This window comes from Anomaloglossus baeobatrachus, chromosome 1 (assembly GCF_048569485.1).
Source record: "Anomaloglossus baeobatrachus isolate aAnoBae1 chromosome 1, aAnoBae1.hap1, whole genome shotgun sequence".
Taxonomy (NCBI): domain Eukaryota; kingdom Metazoa; phylum Chordata; class Amphibia; order Anura; family Aromobatidae; genus Anomaloglossus; species Anomaloglossus baeobatrachus.
In genome coordinates this window covers 186,747,596-186,772,969 of record NC_134353.1, presented here as the reverse complement: position 1 = coordinate 186,772,969, position 25,374 = coordinate 186,747,596, and the positions used below count along the sequence as shown (strand labels likewise).

At 38.2% G+C, this 25,374-nt stretch overlaps 1 protein-coding gene across 1 annotated transcript in view; it reads right to left on the bottom strand.

Moving 5' to 3' along the window:
* Positions 1 to 22,488: 22,488 nt before the first annotated feature.
* Positions 22,489 to 25,374, bottom strand: part of NPY1R (neuropeptide Y receptor Y1) — a 127,674-nt gene continuing 124,788 nt past the window's right edge. Inside the window, exon 3 of the mRNA XM_075335175.1 lies at positions 22,489 to 23,698. Coding sequence (XP_075191290.1) covers positions 23,282 to 23,698 — 417 coding nt within the window. The 3' untranslated portion in view covers positions 22,489 to 23,281. The remainder of the gene's footprint in view (positions 23,699 to 25,374) is intronic.

Sequence of the window (25,374 nt, the reverse complement as noted above, 5' to 3'; positions counted from 1 at the left end):
TATTAGCTACAGTTCAGCGATCTCATTGTTTAGTAGTGAGTACAGATGAGTGAACTGGTTTAAGTTCAGATTTGGCGGGTTTAGCCGGACTTAGGTAAAGTTCTGTTCTTGCCCCGGACTTGATCTAATGCCAATTCGAAGTCACTTATTGGACAGTTCGGGTCTCCGCCCACATGCAGCTAGCCATAAACAGAGAACTTCTGGGGGACGGAGGGGTTGTTTTTTTGGCAAACATTACATCTGATAAAGCCTGTTTTACCCCCAGAGGGAGCCATTCAGCTGCATGCAAGCTGTTTGCACTGGGCCGAGCACCGAGTGTATCCGAGCACACTAATGCTCGCTAAAGTAGAGGTCATAGATAAAGCACCTAAGCACCGAACTTGAACACTGAGTTTTTTGTAAAGTCCATGTTTGGTAAGAACACCGAACTTTACTGATCGGGTCCACTTATCTCTAGTAATGAGCCATGCACTTGAGTAATCTGCACAAATATGGACATATTTTTTAAGTGGAAAGTATAAAAAATATTGTTAAATGACAGTAAGCAGAAATCTTAAAAACTTGTGTCATTTCATAACTTTTTATTATTCCAAAAAATACTTTCAATAACTGTTCAAGACATGACCTTAGCAATACCTAAATGGCTTAATCTTAGAGACGTGGTATTGCATTGAATATGAGCATTTTGGCAAATTTGTAATGTCATGAAAACCTTTATTCCATTCCATTGTTTAATTGCTTTCCATTAGTGCTTAATAATACAAGTTATAGAACTGAGTCACCTGGTTTGTTATTAAAAAGAGTTTAGAGCATAAATGAAGTTCTGAATAGTCTAAGAATTTCCCTTTTCTACTCTTTTACATAAAGAAGAAGCATATGTTAATTTATTGTTGTAAAACAAATCTCAATTGAACAATACATGCAGAAGAACACTGGGGCCTGATTTGGTAAATGGACCAATTTGCTTCAAACAGCTTCTATACAAGCTTACCAGACAGAGTCAAATGCAATAATTGTCAGGACTAGAGATGAGCGAACCTTTGGAGGTTTGGTTCGGCAGGTAAGTCGAACCCTAAAAATGTTTGATTTGTCATCCCAACTTGATCCGAACTTCAATGGAAGTCTGTAATTGGACAGTTCATGGCTCCACCCAAATGCTGCCAGCCATAAGCATATTACTTCCGGGGGAGGTTGCGCAGGGTTTTTCAGTTTTTTTGTTTTCTCTGTGTGTGCACACTACATCTGATCACGCTGATTGTATCCCAAACGTGATCCATTCAAACACTGCAAGTGGCTTGCACAGGGCTGAGCATCAGCTACACCCAAACACAGCGCTGCTCGCTTGAGTGGTTTGCACTCGTAACTCACTCGAACTTCGTACCCGAACTTTGTTTTTTTGGTAGTCGGTTTGCGAACCCAAACTTCGAACATCGAACATCAGGTTCTCTCATCTCTAGTCCAGACCTAGGTTATATGCGTACCTATGATGAGTTTACATTTTGCTTTCCTAAATTGTCCCCATAACAATCCCTCCATAATTATAGTGAAGGAAGAGGAAGAGGTATAACATATTTAAAATTATGAAGTTGGTTTCCCCTACCCCTTATTTTTTCCTTTTTGTATATATTAAAAATGTAAATAATATTTTGTATATATTAATAATTTAAATATTTTTTAATAATACATTTATATAATTCATATAATAAAAATTCTTGAAAAAAATGAAATTGTTATAAACTTTATTGAAAATTGCTTCATGAAGTTTTTTGGTCATGATATTTGTAAATGTCTAGACAACATACATGTAATTTTAGGATTGATAGGCTGAATTCACACTAGTACTATGAATTTCCTTATTATATTCTGTAAAAAAAAATTGGATAGCCAAATTCATGTTAGGGCTGGATCATTCACTTGATAAACACTACCTATGCCAGATGGTGCCAATACCCTGATCTGTTTGATTTTGCAAAAATGAATGATTTGCAACAGACATTTTAATGCAGGCTCCAACACAAGTGTGAACCTCGCCATTATTCATATGAGTTTGAACATGGACTTAATTTTCTCATAATATATTTATTTGAAATGGCATAAAGGGATGTATTTTTATTTTTTAGAGTTTTTTTTTTTAGAATCCTAGTAAATGCTTGCCATAATTAGCGATATATTAAAATGGTAAGAAAAAAGGGGTGAGCTTCCCATTTTGACAGGATTCATATAGGCGTGTTTACTTGGGTCACTTGTCCCAAACTTCACAGCCTCAAGTACTCATAAGAGGCTATAAAGTTTGAGATAGGAGACTTTGCATCATGGTATGTATTCACACTGTGAAACATGGTTGTTTGAATCCAGCTTTAGACTGAATACAACTGATTTGTGTTTTGTTAGATCAATGGTAACTTTTTAAATGGAACAATACATTGGATGGCATTTTTACAATTGCTTTTGATACATTAAACATGCAAAACCAGCACCTTTACACTTTCCTACTGAACACTAAGTACAGAGTAATACCATATTTGTTAGTATATAATCATGTTGCTTGTATATGCTTATCGTCACACAATGTTACAAACTTTTTTGACTTAAAAGGGTTTTTGACTACCTAGGCAATCCATTTTCATTTGGTGCAATCCACCTTGCAAAATAAAATTAATAAATTCTCACCACACACACACACACACACACACACACACACACACACACACACACACACACAAGCTAAACTCCAGTGATGTCTATGATGAGGCTCCTGGGGTTTGCATGACATTGTCATGCAACATGAGCCTTGCAGCCAATCATTATCCAATATTAAGCTGCTGTGGCCTTCCATTGTCCATGAGTCATTCAAGAAGAGTGACAGTGCAGCAGCCTAAAGGCCGCTTTACACGCTGCGACATCGCTCAAGCGATCTCGGGGTCACGGAATTTGTGACGCACATCCGGTCGCTTTAGCGATGCTGTTGCGTGTGACAACTATGAGCGATTTTGCATTATTGCAAAAACGTATAAAATCGCTCATTGGTGACATGGGGGTCCATTCTCTAATATCGTTGCTGCTGCAGTAGCGATGTAGTTCTCATTGCTGCGGCAGCACACATTGGTACGTGTGACACCGCAGGAACAAGGAACCTGTCCTTACCTGCCTCCCGCCCGCAATGCGGAAGGAAGGAGGTGGGCGGGATGTTCGTCCCGCTCATCTCCGCCCCTCCACTTCTATTGGACGGTGGTTCAGTGACGCAGCTGTGATGTCGCTGTGACGCTGAACGAACCGCCCCCTTAGAAAGGAGGCGTTTCACCAGTCCCAGTTATGTCGCAGGGCAGGTAAGTAGTGTGACGGGTCTGGGCGATGTTGTGCGCCACGGGCAGCGATTTGCCCATGTCGCACAACCGATGGGGGTGGGTACCCACACTAGCGATATCGGTACCGATATTGCAGCCTGTAAAGTGGCCTTAACAGTGGCCTCTGATTGGCTGCAGGGCCCACATAATGCAAAATGTCATGTGAACCTTGGGGGACCCGACGCCAACATTGGAACTGGAATGACGCCAGTGTGAGAGGTGTCTGTTATTTTTATTTTACAATGGGAACTACTTCATTTAAAAAAGGGTTGTCCAGTTAGCTGACAAACCTTTTAACAACAATTGCCTGATATGCAATATATACATTCTTTACAGTAGTTAAATTGAGCTGAAATACTGAATGCTCACTAGTATGTACAGTATAGGTGTGGTACTACTACTTATATCTATCACATATGTACTAAAAACACTGAAAGTACAAACATATAATATAATACAATAATTTTAGTGACTTTTTATATCAGCTTACATATATTTCAGAAAATAGATGATATTTTGATAATTATGCTACTATAAGGAAAATAATATAGTAACACTCGTCAGATTATATAACATGAGGCTATATACAAATCATCATACTATATTTATTACAAACCTCTAGAAAAACTTTGAATATTGTGGAATATATAATGTCAGAAGTAATTTTAAAATATACATTTTTAGCACGATACACATTTATTAGAGCAAATGTTAGAAATAAAATGTGCTTTTCCATCATTATGTTTCTTATATTCAGTGTGATGCTTTTCTATATCATTTAAACAATAGAGCTGATATTTTCTGGATTCTTTCACTACCATGGTAACCTGTAACCATGGAGGCAGTGACCATACGGTGCATCCTGTAAGGAGTATATCATATACTATATGACACAAACGTCTTCATACATGCTTTTGTGTTTCATTGGATTTTGGCTCATATATCCTGTGCAAAATATTGTACACCATTTTTATAATACTTGATGGAACTGACCTAGAAAAATACCACTGACGTCAATGTTTAGCAAACAGAAAATGTACAAGTAGTATAAAAAGTAACAAAATATTTTGGGGTAGTGTAGCAGGTGTGTATGTCACATTGTCTCCCCAGATTTTCTATGGGTATTTATAGCTACAATATAACTATACAAATAAATTTTTGAATATTCTTAAATACTCTGCTACATATTTCAACAATATTATATTTTTAGTAAAATCCATGTTAACTTGTCATACATATGTATTCATATTGATATCTTTCTGCCATTTTATTTAAAGGGGTTGTTTAGGTTTGGCCAGAAAGTTTACAGTCACATAGAGTGAGTCCTCACATCGAGAGCAGCACGAGTTATAAGGATTCTGTGGTGCCGTCACCAGGAGTAGACAGTCATGTGACTGCAAGCTTGGAATATGCATACTCATGGCTAGAGATGAGCGAACCTGAGGTTCAGTTTTCGAACTGAACCCCAAATTTGAAAATCAAAGTTCAGGTTCATGGATCGAATGCTTTACGTGCAAACAAAATTTGTGTGAGCAATGCTGTGCTCAGGTACGCTTGGTGCTCAGGCCTGTGTTAACCAATTGCAGTGTTTCAACAGCGCACGCTGGGGGTAACAACAGCATGTTCGGATGTAGCGTGCAAGAAAAAAAATGTGAAAAAGCCCGGCTACCCTCCCTTGGAAGTATTCTGCTTATGGCTGGCTGTATGTAGGTGGATACTCAAACTGTCAATCAATGACTTGATCCAGGGTTTGGGTCAAGCTTAAGCATGTAGTGTAAAGGGCACTTTAAAAGCAGCGATATCGCTATCGATATCACTAGCAAGCGTAACCGCCATCGTCGGCTGTGCGTCACGGGCAAATCACTGCCCGTGGCGCACAACATCGCTTACACCCGTCACACATACTTACCTGTCTAGCGACGTCGCTGTGGCTGACGAACTGCCTCCTCTGTAAGGGGGCGGTTCGTGCAGCATCACAGCGGCGTCACTAAGCGACCACCCAATAGAAGCGGAGGGGCGGAGATGAGCGGACCGAACATCCCGCCGACCTACTTCCTTCCTCATTGCGGGTGGCTGCAGGTAAGGTGATGTTCCTCGTTCCTGCGGTGTCACACGTAGTGATATGTGCTGCCGCAGGAACGATGAACAACCTGCGTCCTGCAACAGCAACGATAATCGGGAAAGGAACGACGCGTCAACGATCAACGATTAGGTAAGTCATTTTGATCATTAACGGTCATTCGTGCGTTTCCCATGCAATGATGTCGCTAACGAGGCCGGATGTGCGTCAAGTATTCCGTGACCCCAACAACATCTCGTTAGCGATGTCGTTGTGTGTAAAGCGGCCTTAAGGCTTAACTGCTGCTGGCGAACTGATCCTTGACAGAACCGCTCATATCTACTCTTGGCCACATTCCATCTCAGTACAAGTGAATTGAGCTAGGCCATCTAGTTGGAATGTGGTCGCAAGTACAATACAGACCAAAGTTTTGGACACACCTTCTCATTCAAAGAGTTTTCTTTATTTTCATGACTCTAAAAATTGAAGATTCACATTGAAGACATCAAAACTATGAATGAAAACATGTGGAATGAAATACTTAAAGTGTGAAACAACTGAAAATAAGTCTTAAATTCTAGGTTCTTCAAAGTAGCCACCTTTTGCTTTGATTACTGCTTTGCACACTCTTGTCATTCTCTTGATGAGCTTCAAGAGGTAGTCACAGGAAATGGTTTTCCAATAGTCTTGAAGGAGTTCCCAGAGATGCTTAGCACTTGTTGACCCTTTTGCCTTCACTCTGCGGTCCAGCTCACCCCAAACCATCTTGATTGGGTTCAGGTCTGGTGACTGTGGAGGCCAGGTCATCTGGCGTAGCACCCCATCAGTCTCCTTCTTAGTCAAATAGCCCTTACAGAGCCTGGAGGTGTGTTTGGGGTCATTGTCCTGTTGAGAAATAAATGATGGTCCAACTAAATGCAAACCGGATGGAATAGCATACTGCTGCAAGATGCTGTGGTAGCCATGCTGGTTTAGTATGCCTTCAATTTGAATAAATCCCCAACAGTGTCACCAGCAAAGCACCCCCCACACCGTCACACCTCCTCCTCCATGCTTCACGGTGGGAACCAGCCATGTAGAGTCCACCTGTTCACCTTTTCTACAAAGACACGGTGGTTGGATCCAAAGATCTCAAATTTGAACTCATCAGACCAAAGCACAGATTTCCACTGGTCTAATGTCAATTCCTTGTGTTCTTTAGCCCAAACAAGTCTCTTCTGCTTGTTGCCTGTCCTTAGCAGTGGTTTCCTAGCAGCTATTTTAGCATGAAGGCCTGCTGCACAAAGTCTCTTCTTAATAGTTGTTCTAGAGATGAGAATGTGTGCCCAAACTTTTGGTCTGTACTGTATGCATATCACATTCTTGGGCCACATGACCAACTGTTTGCATGGGAGGCACTGGAAAGTCCTGATTGCATGCATTATACATGATGTGAGGATTAAAAAGGATATAATCACATAGACTGACTACAGACATTGGTGCCAAACCTGGACAGCCACTTTAATATTATTAACTATTCTGATACACAATAATCAAAATATAAATTTGATGTTTACCCTATTTTTCTGAATTAGGATAGTTTTAAATATCATGCTAATAAGTGATTTCAGTTTTCCTTGTTAATTTAGGCAGGACTCAGAGACTCTATAAGCATTTTTTAAATATATCAGTTATAGTGCATACCAAGAAGACTGACAAGTAAAAGATTAAATGTAGCTGAAAACAAACAATTAAAACTAAACTTGGTTATATACTGTATATAATATGAGATAATTTCCGGTTCCTGGTTATGCTCACAGAAATATAAAAATACTTATTTGTATACAATAAAATACTCCTTTATTAATTTCAGTTAAAAGGTAAATAATTTCACCCCAAATACAAAAAAAAAAAAAAAATTAATAAGTGTTCAAAAATAGAATAATAAAATTCACACCAAGATTAGTCCCATGGACCATGTCATTGTACTACCTCTTTCTACTTAAATGAGGAGACCTATATGATGTACTTATTAATAATGGTGTCCATATACCTGTGTGCCTATCCTTATGATTTTCTACCCTATTTATAATTTTCTACCCTATTTTTTCATAGGTGAAGGGACCACCATCAAACAGACTTCTCCTTTCACAATTTTTCCCATATTGATGGGTATACTACTCCATTAACATAAGGCAAAAATTATATGGTACCAATTTAAATATACAATTTTTACATATAAATATAAATCTACATTAAATTACATATCTTAGAGTCCGAGGGTTAGATTGAGGTAATGTCCTTGTATTAAAAAAGATCCAATAGAGATAACTCCACTGTTGTCCATTCTTAGAGGTTCCAGGAGATAGGTAATACTGACTTATAGTCCGTGGGTGCCTATAGGTTTTTATGAGTTAAGATTACCTTCCCTTTAATCCAGGGTCAATAATCACTCTTTTTGTTTATTGTTCCGTAAACCTCTTATGGAAATGTCTGCTTCTGCCTTGATGTGTTTCTGCCTTCAGAAACAAGGGTTCATCAGGAGGCTACTTTGGATGTTTAATCCACTGTGGTATTCATGGGTGTTCTTTTTGTGTCTTCGAAGTGGTCAAACAGGATGGGAGAAAGGGCAACTGGGATAAGAAAATCCTCCAAAAGGAAACAGAATGGAACTACCGGATGGGATCGATCAAACCGAAGGAAGTAAATGAGAACTTGACATATGGATGTTTCCTAGACTGATTTATAAGGAAAAGGTACTAGGGGTGGTCTAACTCCCCATTATTAATAGGTACTTCATATAAGTCCTCTCATTTAAGTAGAAAGAAGTAGGATAACGACATGGTCCATGGAACTAATCTTGGTGTGAATTTTATTATTACATTTTTGAGCACATTCACTTTTTTGCTTTCTGTATTTGGGATGAAATTATTTACCTTTTAATTGAATTTAATAAAGGAGTATTTTGTTGTATACATATACATTTTTTTATATTTCTGAGTATAAACTAGGTTATATACAATATTTTCTTTATCATTTGTATATTCCTTTGCTGTTATCCAAATTGTCTGTCCTTTATATTTGTTAGACATACCTAGAAATCGCTAAGCATTAACAGTGAAATCATTACTAGAAAACATGAGTTACAATAATGGTTTTTCCATGTTTGTATGATCTATATATTAAAACTGTATTAATAGCTTACATGTTCAAATTGAATTCCTAAGGCATTAATCTCTCTGATTTGTTAACCAACTTCCTATTAGTATGCATTATAACTATTACAAGTGCACTTCCCTCTGTCCTATATACTCTACTTCCCTTACATGATTGAGATTTCCTTTAAAACACCTCCATTACCATTTATCAAGTGTGGATCGACATTACTTGTAACCAAAGTCATTATGTACTATATTTATAGCACTGAATTTAAGAGGAAAATTGACTTAAAAGTAGTGATTATAGTTATTCAAGTGTTATATTGCATAATTTTCACAAAACAAAAAATGTTGACTCATATTATTTTCTACAGATATTTTTAAATATTTGTTAGGCTTTCTATGAAAGCTTTGTCAGAGATACCGCAGTATTGAAATGTAAGGAACATGTACAGTAAAAAAAATTCAATAAAGAGAATTAAATCAAACAAATGAGTCAATAATATTATACTTTCTATTCTAAAATTATCTAGAATCATGTCTGTAAGTGACATAAGTATGTGAAACTTTAGAACTAGTAGATAATTTGAAGATGAAATTAGATGAAATTAGAGTCTGTTATTTTCAATCAATGGGATGACAATCAGGAGTCAGAGCCACTATCAGTCAGCACAGGGATCAATCAAAGTGTGATCCTCAGAAAACATTTGTCGAAGTGTATCATAACATGAATAAAGGAGATCTAAGAAGAAGACTCATTGCTAATTAGGCAGGAAAACATTATGAAGCCATTTACAATTAGAGATGAGCAGACCCGTGAAGTTTGGGTTCGGTAGGTTCAACCGGACTTTAGAAAAAGTTCTGTTCTGGACCAGAAGTTGTCCCGAACCTCATTGGAAGTCCCTGATTGGGCAGTTCAGCTCTTTGCCCACATGCACCCAGTCATAAGCAAAACACTTCTGGGGAGGAGGGCAGGGTTTTTATTTCTGCACACACTATATTCGATAACGCTTATTTTACCTCCAGTGAGAAGCATTCAAACACTGCAGCGCCTTGAACTGGGCCAAAGCACTGAGTGTACCAAAGCATAGCAATATTTGCTTGAGTAGTTAGCATATACAAAGCACTCAAATTCAAAAACTCAAAAACTGACTTTTGCAAAGTCCGTGTTTGGTACGAACACCAAACTTTACTGTTCGGGCTTGCTCATCTCTATTTAGAATGAGTTTGGAATTTACCAAAGCACATTGTATACAAATGGAGGAAATGCAAGACCATTATTTCCTTTCCCAGCATCAGTCAACCAACAAAGACCACTCAAAGTGCAAGGTCTATAATAGTCCGCGAACCCACAAAGGAACCCAAGGTAACCTCTGAGCAACTAAAGGTCTCTCTCAAATTAATTAACGTTATTTCTCATGAGTCCAATATCAAAAAGGCTTTTAAAAACATTGGTCTGTGCATAGCTAGAAATATGCTAATGCTCTTCAAAAATAACATTTTTGCTCATCCATAGTTTGTTAAATATTACCTGGATAAGCCAGGAGGCTGCTGAAACAATGTTTTGTGAGTGTATGAAACCAAAATAGAGCTATTGGTTTTTCTGAAAAGCATCATTTACCAAAAGAAAAACACTGCATTACAGCATGAACACATCATACTATCTGTGAAATGTGGTGGTGGTGGTATTATGGTTTAGGCCAGGTTTTCTGTATTTAGGATTATCAGCCATCATTAATAAAAAAATGAATTCTGAATTATACTCTGCAATTTCTAATGGAAAATATCAGCACATTTGTCCATGAGCTGAATATCAAGAGAACATGAGTCATACAACAAGACAACGACCCAAAGCACACAAGTCATTCTTAATGACTGGTTTAAGAAAAATAAAGCAAATGTTTTGGAATGGCCAAGTCAAAGTACTGACATTCATTTTATAGAAATGTTGATGAAGTATCTGAAGTGAGCAGTTCAGGGGAGAAAGACCATCAACATTAAGAGAATTGAAGCTGCGTTGTAGGAAAGAATGGGCTAAAATGATCTGATTTGCAGATCAATAAATACTTGAAACATTTTGATGCACTTATAGCAGAAATGGGTCAGAACGGATACTGAAATTAAAGGTTAATTTACTTTTGCCACTCACAAGGTCCAATATTTTTGACTCATTTGTTTATTTGGTTCCTTTCATCTCCATTTAAGAATTGTGTAAAAATCTGATGTAATTCGAGGTCAAATTTATACAGAAACATGGAAATTTCAGAAGTATTTGCAAGCTTTCAAGTATCATTGTATATGACATGCAATAACAGCTGTTCATCTACAAGGGGAAGCATCAGGCATTTTATATAGCATCTGGTGAGCTATCTGGCGACCATTTGTTAAGTGTAATATAATTTAGCCCATTGGTTGAAGTATATATGGGATATTTTCCTACATACTAGGGTTACTGATGGTACTACAGATGTGGTTATGAATGCTTCACTGTCTGCCAAGACTCTGATCAATTACATACACACAGTGAAGTGAGAGTGGCATCATTTGTGACTGGTTGCGATGTCAAGCCTCTCAATGTGGAGCTTAATGAGTGCTTCCTATATTTGATGTATGAAGCTTTGGTAGCTACTGCTTTACTAACTAGAACTAGGCCCCTTCACACATCAGTATCTCCAATATATGGGGCATCCGTACGTGTGAAAAAAATGACACCAATGCCACGGGTACCTATAACCTATGGTACTGTTCACATATCCATGTTTTCACCCAGATGGTGTGTCCGTTTGAACCACATGAGTGTCCATGTGCACCACATGGAGTCATGTGGTTTTTACGGTAGCTAGGATGACAAGGGCCAATATAAATCTATGGATCAGTGTATACAAACACAAAGCACACTAATGGCATCTTTGTGCCGCAGTCTGCTGTATGTGTTTGACATTTAAAGTTTGGAGAAGCTTTGCAATTCAATTTCTAATATCTATACTGGAAAAACACGGATGGTACACGGGTGACAGACATTTTTAAAAACGTACACACAGATGGATTAAAAATAAATACAAATGGTTAAAACGTATTCTGCCACATCTACATGTTTTTATACGGATATGTGAAGGGGGCCTAATATATGCTTTATTTTATCATTCAGGCATGAACCTGCTTCAAGGGTTAGGAAGACTGTCTCTTAATGTTAATAAAGGCACAAAAAGTAACAGTATGGACTTTGGAAAACAATTGAGCCTAATAGAAATAATATATAAGTTTTAATTTATTATCCAGGAGCTGGATCTGTATGTTTGTCTGTCTTCAACCCCCTCACCACCCGGTGATTTTCCATTTTTTGTTTTCTCCTCCCCTTCTTGAAAGAGCCATAACTTTTTTTTCTTTTTCCTTCAATATAGCCATATGAGGGTTTATTTTTTGTGAGACAAGTTGCACATTCGCATGACTCCATTCGTTCTGCCACATATTGTACTGAACAATAGGAAAAAATATCCAAGTGTGGTGAAATTGCAAAAAAAAGTGCAATTCAATAACTGTTTTTTTTATTTACCACATTCACTATATGGTAAGACAGACCAGACAATATGATTACCCTAGTCAGAACGAGTTCATATATACCAAATATGTATAGTTTTACTTTTATCTAAATGGGGAAAAAAATTCTGAAATTTCTAAAAAAAAAAAGAGGTGCGCTCTTATTGCCATTTTCTGAACCCCAAGTGTATTCATTTTTTGGTCTCTGGGGCTCAGTAATGGCTTATTTTTTGTGACTTGAGGTGACGTTTTTAATTACACCATTTTGGGGTAGATGCAATGTTTTGATCGTCTGTTATTACCTTTTATTGCAATGTTGTATTGACTTAACAAATGTACGTCTGGCGTTTTGATTTTTTTTTCCGCAACGCTCTTTACCGATCATTTCATTGATTTTATACCTTGATAAATGGGACACTTTTTAACAAGGTGATACCAAATATGTGTTTTTTAATTTTTTTATTGTTTTATTTTTAATGGGACAAAAGAGGTGTGATTTGAACTTTTTTTTATTTTACTAGCTTTAAGCTCACACTGTCCGATCTCTTCTCCTGTTCAGAGCGATGCTTAAGTATTGCTCTGAACAGCTGAAATGCTGATCTCCTGTGAACTTTGTTATGACAGTGACAGGGGTCATCAGCTGACTCCCAGCTGTCACAACAACCCATCGGTGCCCCATGATCTCGACATGGGGCCACCAATGGTGGCAGGAATGACGCGATCCCCGCCGATGCGTGTTAGATTGCGCCATCAGAGTTTAACTGCACAATCTAATTAGTTAACAAGCACGGGTGGATCTCCGATCCACACACGCCTGTCAGTTTCCCATGTCACCTGATCACATCAGCTGATATGTACAGGCAACAATGTGGGCTTGTTGCGCTCACCTGCATTAAAGAGACAAACATGATCTTGGACATATAGCTAGGTCCATAGTTGTAAAAGGGTTAAGTCATGAAATGCTTAAAATCAGTGAAATTTTTTATGTTTTTTCAAGAATTATTTAATAAAAATATTTAGCACATAGTATTTAAATATTTTGTATAAGTTTTTCTAAATATTCATTTCCTCTGGCCTGAGCCCTGCCCCTTACACTAGGCTCCCACTACTAGTTTTATAGAGATCACTTTTTTTTCTTGCAAAACTCAATTTACTATGAGAAAAGTCTAGCTTTTCCTCCCTTCTCCTCATTCCTGCTCTTCAGTAAAAGTGAATAAATATTCTTATGCCTGGGTCACTGATTCAGCAGATTGACAGTCCCCACAGTGATTTAAAGAGAAAATTATTAAGAATAGAGTACAAATTGAAAATGAGAGCTTGTGAATTTTCTTTAAATTATATGTCTGCCATTTTGTATAAATAGACTGTTCACCATAATGTTGTGATATAGTGCAGGAGGGCTGATGGCCAAAATGTGTGCTAAGCACTGCACCCAACTGAGTCTATGCCCTCTTGTATACACAGTCATAGGAATATTGCACCAGAAGTTATCTAACCTAATAATTTGGGCATACAGGTTATAGACTGCTGAAAAAAGTCATACCTGTCTGCTTCATAAAAGAAGCCTTATTGTTGATAAAACAACTTTTTTCACTTTTTGTAAATGAGCTCTTCCAGGCTATGGGCAGGATGTTGCCTGGAAGATAGTGCTGCCTCCTAACTTCATTATTATATGCACTCCTCCCACAGCATCAGTCTGTCCCTGTGCATTTGGTGCTAATCCGGAAATGTCACTCCTGAACAATCCTTCTCCCATTGTTTCTCTTCGCTGTTACAGCCATCTTCCGGGCAACATCCTGCCCATAGCCTGGAAGAGCTCATTTACATAAAGTCATAAAAGATTAGTTATCCACAACAAGGCATCTGATGTTAGACAGACAGGTGTGTTATTTTTCAGCATTCTATAACCTGTTTGCCAATAATAGTTCAGATACATTACAGTTCAAAAGTTTAGGGTCACTTAGATATTTCCTTATTTTTTAAAGGAAAGTACATTTTTCCTCAATAAAGTTAACATTAAATTAAAGAGAAATATACTCTATACATTGTTAATGTGGTAAATGACTATTCTAGCTTCAAACGTCTGGTTTTTAATGCAATATCTACATAGGTGTATAGAGGCCCATTTCCAACAACCACCACTCCAGTGTTCTAATGGTACATTGTGTTTTTTTAACTGTGCTAGAAGGCTAATGGATGTTTAGAAATTCCTTGAAAACCCTTGTGCAAGTATGTTAGCACAGCTGAAAACAGTTTTGCTGATTAGAGAAGCAGAAAAACTGACCTTCCTTTGAGCTAGTTGAGAATCTGGAGCATTACATTTGTTGGTTCCATTAAGCTTTCAAAATGGCCAGAAAAACAGAACTTTCATGTGAAACTCGACAGTATATGTCTGGACTATATTTTGTATTCATTATGCAATTCATTTGATAAATAAAAGTATGATTTTTCATGGAAAAGACAAAAATGTTTGGGTGACCCCAAACTTTTGAACTGTAGTGTAGGTAAAATGTGGTGACAGATTCCCTTTAAACTTTGACTTTAAGGGCAAGAACAGATTTGCAAATGCTCATGTATCCATATATATAAATTTGTTCCCCCTATAAAACCATATTTATCTTAAGTAATGTAAATAAATAAGTTATTAGGGAATTGTATAATAGAGTTTGGTTAGTATAAAATCTCATTATCGATGCCCCATTTCTTTGAATTAATTAATATTAATCTTTTTTGCCTTTGCCTTGTCTGTCAAAAAGAATTTATTTTACTAATGGTATGTCTTTGCCCCAATATTATTAAAGAAACACTCACATTAACTTTTTTTCCCTTTTAAATCTGTCTGTATATGCATGTAAACTAAACTCACCAACCTCTGTATTCTCCAGTATGTAGCTCCGTTCTCTTCCACTTCTCAATTAAGTCACTGTAAATCAGATCTAGATCACTTTATACACGACTTTGGGCAATGGAAGTCTCTTCTACTATGTAAGATTATAGATCCTTGTTCTGATGCTCCATAGACAAACAATATAAAAAACACTTTTGAGTCATGTAGAGCACAATGTGAACAGGGGAGAGTCTGCAAAGTGGTGATGTCACTCAGTAGAGGAGCACAACGCCACTGGATACCGGAGAAAGCAGTGGTAGGTATGTTTATTAATACACACACTATAATAAATGCACATACACAAAGATTTAATGAAAAAGAAACTTCTTAGGGGGTCTTTTTAATTACTTCTTGGCAACACCTTAACCAATGCTCTGTGTAAATTTAGTTGCATAACTCAATGCTTGTACTTTAAATGTCCTGTCTATCCACATCAATGGATTTGGACAGAGTGATTTTATTTATTAGGTAAAATAAATATTTTAATAAGTAAGTGAATTTTTATATTAATATATGCTTTTTATTTTTAGAACTTGAAAAGAATCAGAACATGATATTAAGCTCTTCTTGGTACGGTGTGAGCATCTCTTGCATATTATCGTTTAACGCCGTTACAATGAGGGAATATGTTTCTCCATAATCAATAATCCAGGTTGTGGAGCTTTTGCAAATTAAAATTGTAAGACCATTGTTTGTCCATAATGCATGCACAAGGCATCTTGTTACGGTTGCTGCGAGCACTGGAGACTATGTCTAGATTTCTTGCTACTGCACATGTGCGAGCGCTGGAGACTAAGTCCAGATTTCTTGCTACTGCACATGTGCGAGCGCTGGAGACTAAGTCCAGATTTCTTGCTACTGCACATGTGCGAGCGCTGGAGACTAAGTCCAGATTTCTTGCTACTGCACATGTGCGAGCGCCGGAGACTAAGTCCAATCTTGGAGCCATTGCACATGTGCGGGTGACATCATCGCTGACACGAGGTCACATGTCTCTGACACCTTCTATGCCGATTGGTCGCTGGTCATGTGCTTGTGACGTCTTGCTCGGTGATAGGCCAGCATGACGTCACTCCTGTCGTTCTGGCAGCGGATTGGCTCTGGTGTCCTCCATCTTGGATGAGGCACAGAGTCTATATAAGACCCTGACACACGCCGCATGGTGCTCAGTCCTCTTGGTTCATGCATATGAGTAGACGCTCTGTGCGCGTTCCTCTAGGCATTCCTCTGTCTATGCTAGGTGAGCGCTACCGGCAGGGTAGCGTTCTTATACCTTACAGCTTCGGCTGCTGTCCGTATCCTTACCTCTTAGGGGAGCGGACATAGGCAGGTGCCTGAGGCACATGGTCTGGCTGGGCCTTGTGATTCTACTCGTAGGTGGACGTTGCCGCTAGGGTAACGTTCCTTATACTGCGTCTGGCAGTTGTTCGTATCCTCGCACACTAGGGGAGCGAACAGAGGTAGGAGCTTTGTGCGGCTTACGCTGCTGTTCGTCTCTTTTGCACCACTAGAAGAGCGGACCTAGGCAGGTGCCATATCTAGTGGTTCGTGTCCTCGCACACTAGTGGAGCGAACGCAGGTAGGAGCTTTGTGCGGCTTATGCTGCTGTTCGTCTCTTTTGCACCACTAGAAGAGCGGACCTAGGTAGGTGCCATTTCGCACACATTGCCTTTGTCTCTGTGATTATTAACAGAGATCATTCCACACACCCTCCAAGTAAGGGAGGAATTGCTTTACTTACTTATTATATTTACTTACTTATTATATCCTTCTGTGAGTTAACAGAGGTATTGCACTCTGCCATAGTCTGCAGCAAAGTCTTTGCACGGTGGACCCTGACTGTCTGATACTCCTTTCGGTTATTATCAGACAGCCCCCCGTAACACATCTATTATAGCCAAGGGAAAATGTAAGTTTCGCCAGTATTGAATCATTTTTAAAATACAATATCACAAAATGTCATTTACTCTGTGTGTTAGAAAGTGAGCAATTTCTCAGATTTGTTCACCCCTAACCTTTATTGAATTGTGCTAAGCTAATACAATTTGTCATGATACTAATTCAATACAATTTTGCACCATCCATTTTTTTTAAACAAAGCGTATACATGATACAATAATTTTATTTGTTAACATAAGTGATGGATGGCAAAGGTAGGCTACAATCTGAGGCATCTGGAACAGCCTTGAAAAAAAAGGATATATGAAACAGTCCACGTTCACATCATGTTTAACCATGTCAGTGGCTCTGTCTGTCTTTTCAAGCCCTGAATAATGGGATTCAGGTATGGCTGCTGAGGGGAATATTGACTTTAAAGAAGCAGAATGAGAAACTCTGTACTCTATCTGACCTTCTTTACATCAGTAACTGCCTTTTTTAGGTGGGAATAACAATATAATCAATCATACTTTTGTGCACACTTCAAAAAGGTGGACATTGCAGAAAATGCCGGCAGATTCATATATTTTTAGAGCTTCAGATGGAAGCTCCAACAGAGTCACTGATGCAAGTTAAAAACATGATTTGATCATGCCCTGTTTTTACCAATATGAGTGTAACCAGTCATTTATGAGTGCACTGAGATTTTAATAAAGAAGGTTTTAACCACCTTGTGACAGGTCTGTTTTGGAGTTTAGTTGAGAACAACCCTACAAACGCTTAAATACATTATTGTTACCTCTTGGCTTTGTTCCTTGGCAAGGTCAGCCATTAATGCAAGCCAGAGGCTGCATCATGTTTTATCTACCATATGAATGGAGTTTTGCTCACCTAGCACAACCTCTCAAGGTCAGCATTCCTAATTTATTTGGATTTCATTTGTGGCCAGTACTAATTTGTGAGCTCTTTTATTGTTTTGTTTTTTGCCCATGTCAACTCTTTATCAATATTAGAGCCTTTGTCAATGTATCTGTAAAACATATAGTTCTTTTTTCATATTAATTAAACAACTTTTTAAGATATATTGGGTTTAGAGACAAGTGAATTGGATTGTCCATTACCTAGGTAATGAAAATTACTTTTCCTTAGGATTGGTCATCAACCTCAGATCAGTGGGTGGCTGTGACCTGGCACCCCCACTAATTAGCTACTTTCAGCATCTACGGCTTTGTACACTGGTTAATGACTTTTGCAGGGTACTGCAGTGCAGCTCACAATAACTCAAGGATTTTAGATGCACACCAGCATTTTTTACCTGTATAATATAGCAGAGGATATTATTAAAGGGGTTGCCTACTTCTCAGACAACCGCTTCTTAATCCCTATGTTTCCCCCTAGGTAAAATAATAACACTTATACTCACCTCCAAGGCCAGTGCAATTCCACCAGTGTTGGAACTGGATCTCTTGGAGATCACGTGATATTTTTATGTCACGCAATCATTGCGACCAATCAGGGCTTTATATACTCTTCTCTGCTATGGACGTTAATTGACATCCAGATGAAGTGAGAGAACAGTCGCAGCTCACACTCTCTTTGGATGTCTAATTTGTCTGAATCGGAGAGTTCTGAGGCTGCTGATTGGCTGTAGTGATTGTATGACATTAACAATGTCACACGATCCCAAAGAGTTCCAGTGCCGAAACCGCTGGAATGGCACTGGCATCGAAGGTGAGTATAAGTGTTATTATTTTACCAGGGAGAAACAAAGTGATTGGCAAGTAGTTGTTTGAGTAGTCTTTAAAGAAAAATATAGAAGATTTTGAGTACACCTGTTTTAATTGATGTCCTATTTCTTGATTCCTTATTTCTCTCGGATATGGTGCTCATAATGCAGAATACTTTATCCTGGAGCCTTTAGCTTTGCATAAGGGTAGATTGTCATCACATTTGTATTGTGTTCTTCTAATGGCACTTTTATGAACCTGTCTAGAAGAAAATCTGTCTTTATTGTTCAAAGCAACCAGTTACACTACAGAATTTTATTTTCAAGAGTAATATACAAATTGAAAGCTGCACTGTAATAGATATTTATGGCCAACAGAGACAATGTTTCTTTTACACAGTTTCAGAAATATCTCAACAGGGGAACATACAGAAGAATAAGGACGAGAGAGCTGCATTGACTGGGGTCTGAGAGCTGACAGGAAGGATTTGATACGTATAACCAATTAGTTTTTTGTAAGTTAAAAACTTACCCCATTTCTGGACACATTGAATAAAAATTAATTATGAGTCATTTTTCTTTGTAGGATTGTATTAATATTGTCAACAATTTCGCTTCTGACGCTTTTGACCACAACACATAGCAAGCTGCAGAATGCCATTCACTCATAAATCTGTCAAACTGGCTGCTTGACGGCTGTGTCTCTGACCCCGCTTTCTACAGGTCTAAATACTCTTCTAAGCTAAAATATAATCAAAATTAAATTCTTCACTTCTTTATGACCATAAATCAGTCTGAAACATGGTTCAAAAAAGGCGAATAAGTGCCAGTGACCAAGCAGACAGTCAGACAGTCCTTCTGACAAATTTCCTAATGAACAGCATTCTGCAGCTTGCTGTGTATTGAGATATATAGAATTGGCAGAAGTCAAGCAGCTTTTACAATTACAATTTCATATATGAATTTAAGGGAAAAAAATTGCAGTGAAGAAGTTGTCCATAGTTTTCAATACTTTGGCCATCTGTCCAGATATACACAATAAGTGAATGCTAAAAGTCTGTGTGCACTAGAATTACATTTTTTTTCCTCTTGCGCACCCAATGCAAAATTCTTAGCAAGAAGCCCAACTATCATTCATCATGTATTCTTCATTTGTGCAGAGGGACCATCTCAGCTCATTAAGTTACAAGGTCAGGCCTAACTTTAAACTATAGACAGGATAAGTGAGAAGGTTTTGACCAGCAGTTGAAAAAATAGAAAATCCACTATCTTCTTCTTTAAAATTATCCACCTTATTCAAGCATATTAAAAATTATTAAAAATAGATCCATAAGCCTCTTATGCATTTTAAGCGATTATAGCTCTTAATCGTAGTCTAACTTTAAACTATATACTCTCTAAAATTATATATATATATATATATATATACTGTATATAGTACATATCTGTATGCAGTCAGATGCTTTAATGGGTTGTCTTGTCAATTGAGTAGGAGATAACTTTTATCAGTGGGGGCTTATACTAATTAGCAAAATTTGACACTTTTATCTCATTAGACTGAAGATGCAGCAAGTATATGTGGCCCATGCTCCATTCATTACCTATGAGGCTGCCGTGCACTGCACTTGGCATTTTACAAAAGTCACATAGAGAATGAATGGAGCAGAGGCCTATGACCTGCTTACCATTCTGTGATGTGGAGAAAAGTTCCCTGTTAGGGGTATGTGAATTGTCACTTCAGGGAGGAAGTAGACAAACTCTATTGCCACCTATTGGAAGTAGCAATCCTAAAAGTCAAAATTGACCCTTTAACAAGCCTTGTTATATGACTTAGGATTTATGCCAGAACAGAACCTCAATTTGCAGACATGGTTTTTCGGGATGGTTGTCCCTCGTCAGCGCAAATTGAGGTTCTGATCTCCAATAAGTCCTAAGTCATATGACAAGGCTCATTATAGGGTTACTTTTGACTTTTAGGATTGCTACCTCCAATAGGTGGCACTAGAGTTTGTCTACTTCCTCACTGAAGAGACAATTGGCATATTTCCCAGAGGAGCATTGCCAGTGGAGTCTCCTCATCACTGGCATGCTGGAATAGTGTGTCAGTCTCCGCAAGGAGAATAGCTTCCCCTTTAGACCCTGTTAGGGTTACAAATTTCCCATTCTGCTCATCACTGCGGTTCCCACAAATAAGTAAATTATCACCTATCTTCTGGATAGGAGCAGGATAGGTGATAACTTATTTTGACCAGACACGTCCTTAAAATCAAGGTATTATCTTTCAGCATCTACTTCTTCTGATATTCATAAGCTAACAATATGAGAACAGATTGAAACGATCAATAATAATTATAGGATTTGACTATACACAGGTTTTTTGTAACCATGGAGTCAAATAAGTCAGCACAGAACTCTTATACCTTAAAATTGCTATGAAATACTATTAAATGGACTATTTTATGTCCATTGAAGAAATAAATCATAACTGCATAGCCTATGATTAACATAACCTTTGTTCCTAAGAGAAAAAAACCTAAATATTGGCCTAAAAAAATCAATATGATAATTTTACTTGTTGTGAGCATGGGAGGCTATAAAGTGAATGAATAACTGCACAAATAATCATTCATACAAACCCACTTATGACCATTATTACCTAAATAGTAAAGAAAAGTAGATCAGTTTCCTATAAAGTTGATCGACGCTTTCATCATCAGATTTTTGTCTGTGTATGTCCATAGGTCATGCTGCCACAGAACTTATTATTAACAATGCATCAAATGACAAAGCCATCACCAGGCACTAAAGCGGGGTTTACATGCTGCGACATCACTAGCATCGGCTAGCGATGTCGAGCGCGATAGCACCCGCCCCCGCCAAACGTGCGATATTGTGTGATCGCTGCCGTAGCGAACATTATTGCTACGGCTGCGTCACACGTACATACCTGCTCTGCGACGTCACTCTGGCTGGCGAACTGCCTCCTTTCTAAGGGGGCGGTTCGTGCGGCGTCACAGCGACATCACACGGCAGGCGTCCAATAGAAGCGGAGAGACGGAGATGAGCGGGACGTAAACATCCCGCCCACCTCCTTCCTTCAGTGTCACACACAGCGATTTGTGGTGCCGCAGGAACGAGGAACAACATCGCTAGTAAGCATTAAACGATTTTTTTTTTTTCAGGACGACCTCTCCGCGGCAAACGATTTTGACTGCTTTTGCAATAGTTTAAGGTCACTCAAAAGTGTCACACACCGCAATCTTGTTAATGAAGACGGATGTGCATCACAAACACCGTGACGATATCGTAGCGTGTAAACTCCGCTTAAGGATCATCTTAATGAAAATTAATTTTAGATCCTGAATTAGCATTTTTTCAAAAATAAGAAAACTGATGGCACGTCCTAACAGACAAGTGTGAACAGGCGCAAACTGAACATGTAATTCGTTAGAAGAAATATACATGTGCATGGTTTCAAAGCAACTTGTGGTTGGAAAACCATCTTGTATAAAGTGATCTTAAGTTGAAATACAAGATATGATCATCTCTTTCATTCTTAATTATGCAAACCTAGAGAAGGATAAAGTCCATAACAAGTCTACAACAAAAGATAGTCAATATTTGCATTATTTCAACATGATCATAATTAAGTATCCAACATAACTGTAGTTTTGAATGTTTACCTTTATGGGGTGACTCATCATTTGCTCGCGATGCCTTCTCTCTGTTTGTTCCTGATTGCTTGACATAATGAAATGCGAAGAGGGTATGGATATGGATGAAGTAAATTGCTCAAGTCATGCAGTAATGGGTGACAAAGTTGATTAACGCCACTGAAATGTTACCTTGTTTGTATATTAGTTGTGTCTTCTAATCAGAACAGTATGCAAAGCATAAACAGTAGGGTTTAGATGCAGCTATTCAGAAGTGGTAAATATTTATTGTAATAGTAAAATGGACCTTTCCTTTAAGAAAATTATCTGTGTTTAACAGCCGTGAAAACAATTACCAGTAACAATGATGGGGAGTAAACCAGAAACACAACATAGCTAAATCCTTTAGAGAGGAAAAACACATGTACACGACAGTATTAAGTTTCTCACTGTATAAACTTTAAGGCACACTTCCTTAAAATATTGTCTTCCCAGGTACTACTACAGATGCAGTGTATAATAAAAGAAAAAAAAAATATTCAACCTATAAAGCATTGCCTTACTATCACATTGTAAAATATACTTGTGAATGTTTCTGTACATTTCTATGAAAAAGTAACAATTATAATAAATAGCACATTTGATATATTGTGGTTATAATTAATAGTACAAGGTTTAGTGTAAAGTATAAAATATTGTAACATTCACAGTTTTGGGTGATGATCAGTGTATTTTTTTGTTGTTCTTAGTGCTAAAAGCCACACTAACCCACTACAACAAAGTAAAAGCACATAGCCGCAGAATGCTATTATATAAAGATATGGCAGTAAGTGACATTTTGCCAAATCACATATACTAAAACGTGTGGGAGATACAGGCATAGTAATGCAAAAAAAACTCCCTAAGTCCAGATGCAATGCATGTGTTCACAAATTCCAAAAACACAAATGTTCATGATGTGACTAGTGATAGTTAAGTCTTAAGTAATGAAATTGTGCTTATTGGAGGAACATACTTTCAACACACTTACTGCCAATATACTGGCATTTCATCATTCATTTTATGCTATTGGGCTTGCTTGCTTAAGAGATGTTTTAGAAACATCAGTGTGCATGGTAGACATAGCTATAGTCTCATAATCATCTTCTCGAGATCTGAAATCACAGAAGTTAAAAAAGAACTGTAGGTCCCTCTGAAAGTTTTTGTTGAGAAAACCATAGAAGATTGGGTTAACACAAGTAGAGATCATTGCCGTCAGATGGCAAATCAAAAATAACAAGTTATGATTACAAGTTTCAATTGCTTCATGGTTCCAATCAAACACCAAGTTGAATATGAAAAACGGCAGCCAACATAAAGCGAATCCAACCACAATGGAAAAGAGCATGATGTTGATTCTCTTTGTTTCACTGGATCTGTACTTATTGTCTCTCATCTTATCCATCATGTTGTTGCGTTTTTTTAATCTAAGAAATATCTAAAAAAAAGAAAAAATATATATTATTTAAGTTATAAATATTATTTTCTGTACTTAGGAGAAACTTTGCTTATGGAGCTATCAACTGAGTTATTTTACTTTGTTCTTTGTTTTTAGTTTCCTAATTACCGTATTTTTTTGATTTATAAGATGCACCAGATTATAAGACGCACCCCAAATTTAGAGGACAAAAATAGTAAAATATAATTTTTCATGTTAAAATGAGGGTCTGCCTTATAATCCTAGTGTGTCTTAATCCTAATGCTCACCGGGGGGAGCACTGGTGGTGGAGCAGCTCAGGAAGGTCACAGGAGGCAGGCAATGCTGCGGGCTCAGAGGACGGAGTGTTGCAGCTCAGGAGGGTTGGCAATACTGCAGACTAAGAGGTGTCATGCGTCATTAATCTGCCAACGAGCTGTGGGGGTGTCGTGGCGGCAGGTGCCATTGATCTGCCACAGTCTGCAGGGGTGACACTGCTGTGGCGTGACTCAGGATCATCACGTGATGGGGTGTTTTGGCAGCAGGTGCGATTGATCTGACTGTGGGCTCCATTGAATCATCCGCAGTTAACAAGATCGACTTCAAGAAAATGAGGCGATGCGTGCGCAGATAAGACTCTGCGGACATTTTCTTTAAGTTGATCGTGTCACTTTGTGCATGCACTGCCTCTGCTGCCATTTTCTTGAAGTACATCAAGATTCAATGGAGCCTGCAGTCAGCTCAATGCACCCACCACCGAGACACCCTGTCCTGTGACCCTCCTGAGTCGCTACACCACAGTGACATCCCTGCTGCATCACCCCCACAGCCCGCCTGCAGATCATTGGCGCTTGATGCAATACCCCCGAGCCCGTCTTATGACCCTGCCTCCTATGACCCCACTCTACCACCACTGCCCCTGTAAGCCATATCCATCTTGTAAGAGACACCCACATTTTACCCCCAGATTTTGGGGAAAAAAAGCGCATCTTACAATCCATAAAATATGGTAATAATTATTTTCCTTGTTAGAAATAAAACTTGAAATTATATTTTTTGTTAAGAAAGTATTTACATTCTAACATTGACAGAAATTAAAGGATGTTTTTAAGAGATGTTAGTAGGGATGAGCAAATCGAATTCCCTTTGAATTTAAAAAATGTCGAACATCATTTAGCTTGCTTATAAAGGGCCAAGAAGTGGTTTAAAAACGAATACATATTCACTTCTCATTTCTTTGAGTACCTGTCTTGTCACCATCAGTCCTCTGATCATCATTTCTAACAATCAATAGCACAGTGTAGGCGAATATAATAGTTTGTAATATGTCTTATCAGAGAAATCTGCTTCCTTCTCTACTTATAACACATTCTTCCTCTCAGCCCTGTCTCCTGAACTCACCATCCACTATGAAGAAATACTGAAAACCATCAACGCACTATAGTGTCATGTTACTAAGGGGTACTTTGCACGTTGCGACATCGCTACCGAAATATCGTCGGGGTCACGGTTGTTGTGACACACATCCGGCGCCGGTAGCGACATCGCAATGTGTAAATCCTAGGAGCGACAATGAACGAGCGTGAAACAGTCAAAAATCGATGATCTGTGTCACGTCGTTTATTTTCATAATGTCGCTCCTGCTGCAGGTACGATGTTGTTTGTCGCTCCAGCGGCGGCACACATCGCTGTGTGTG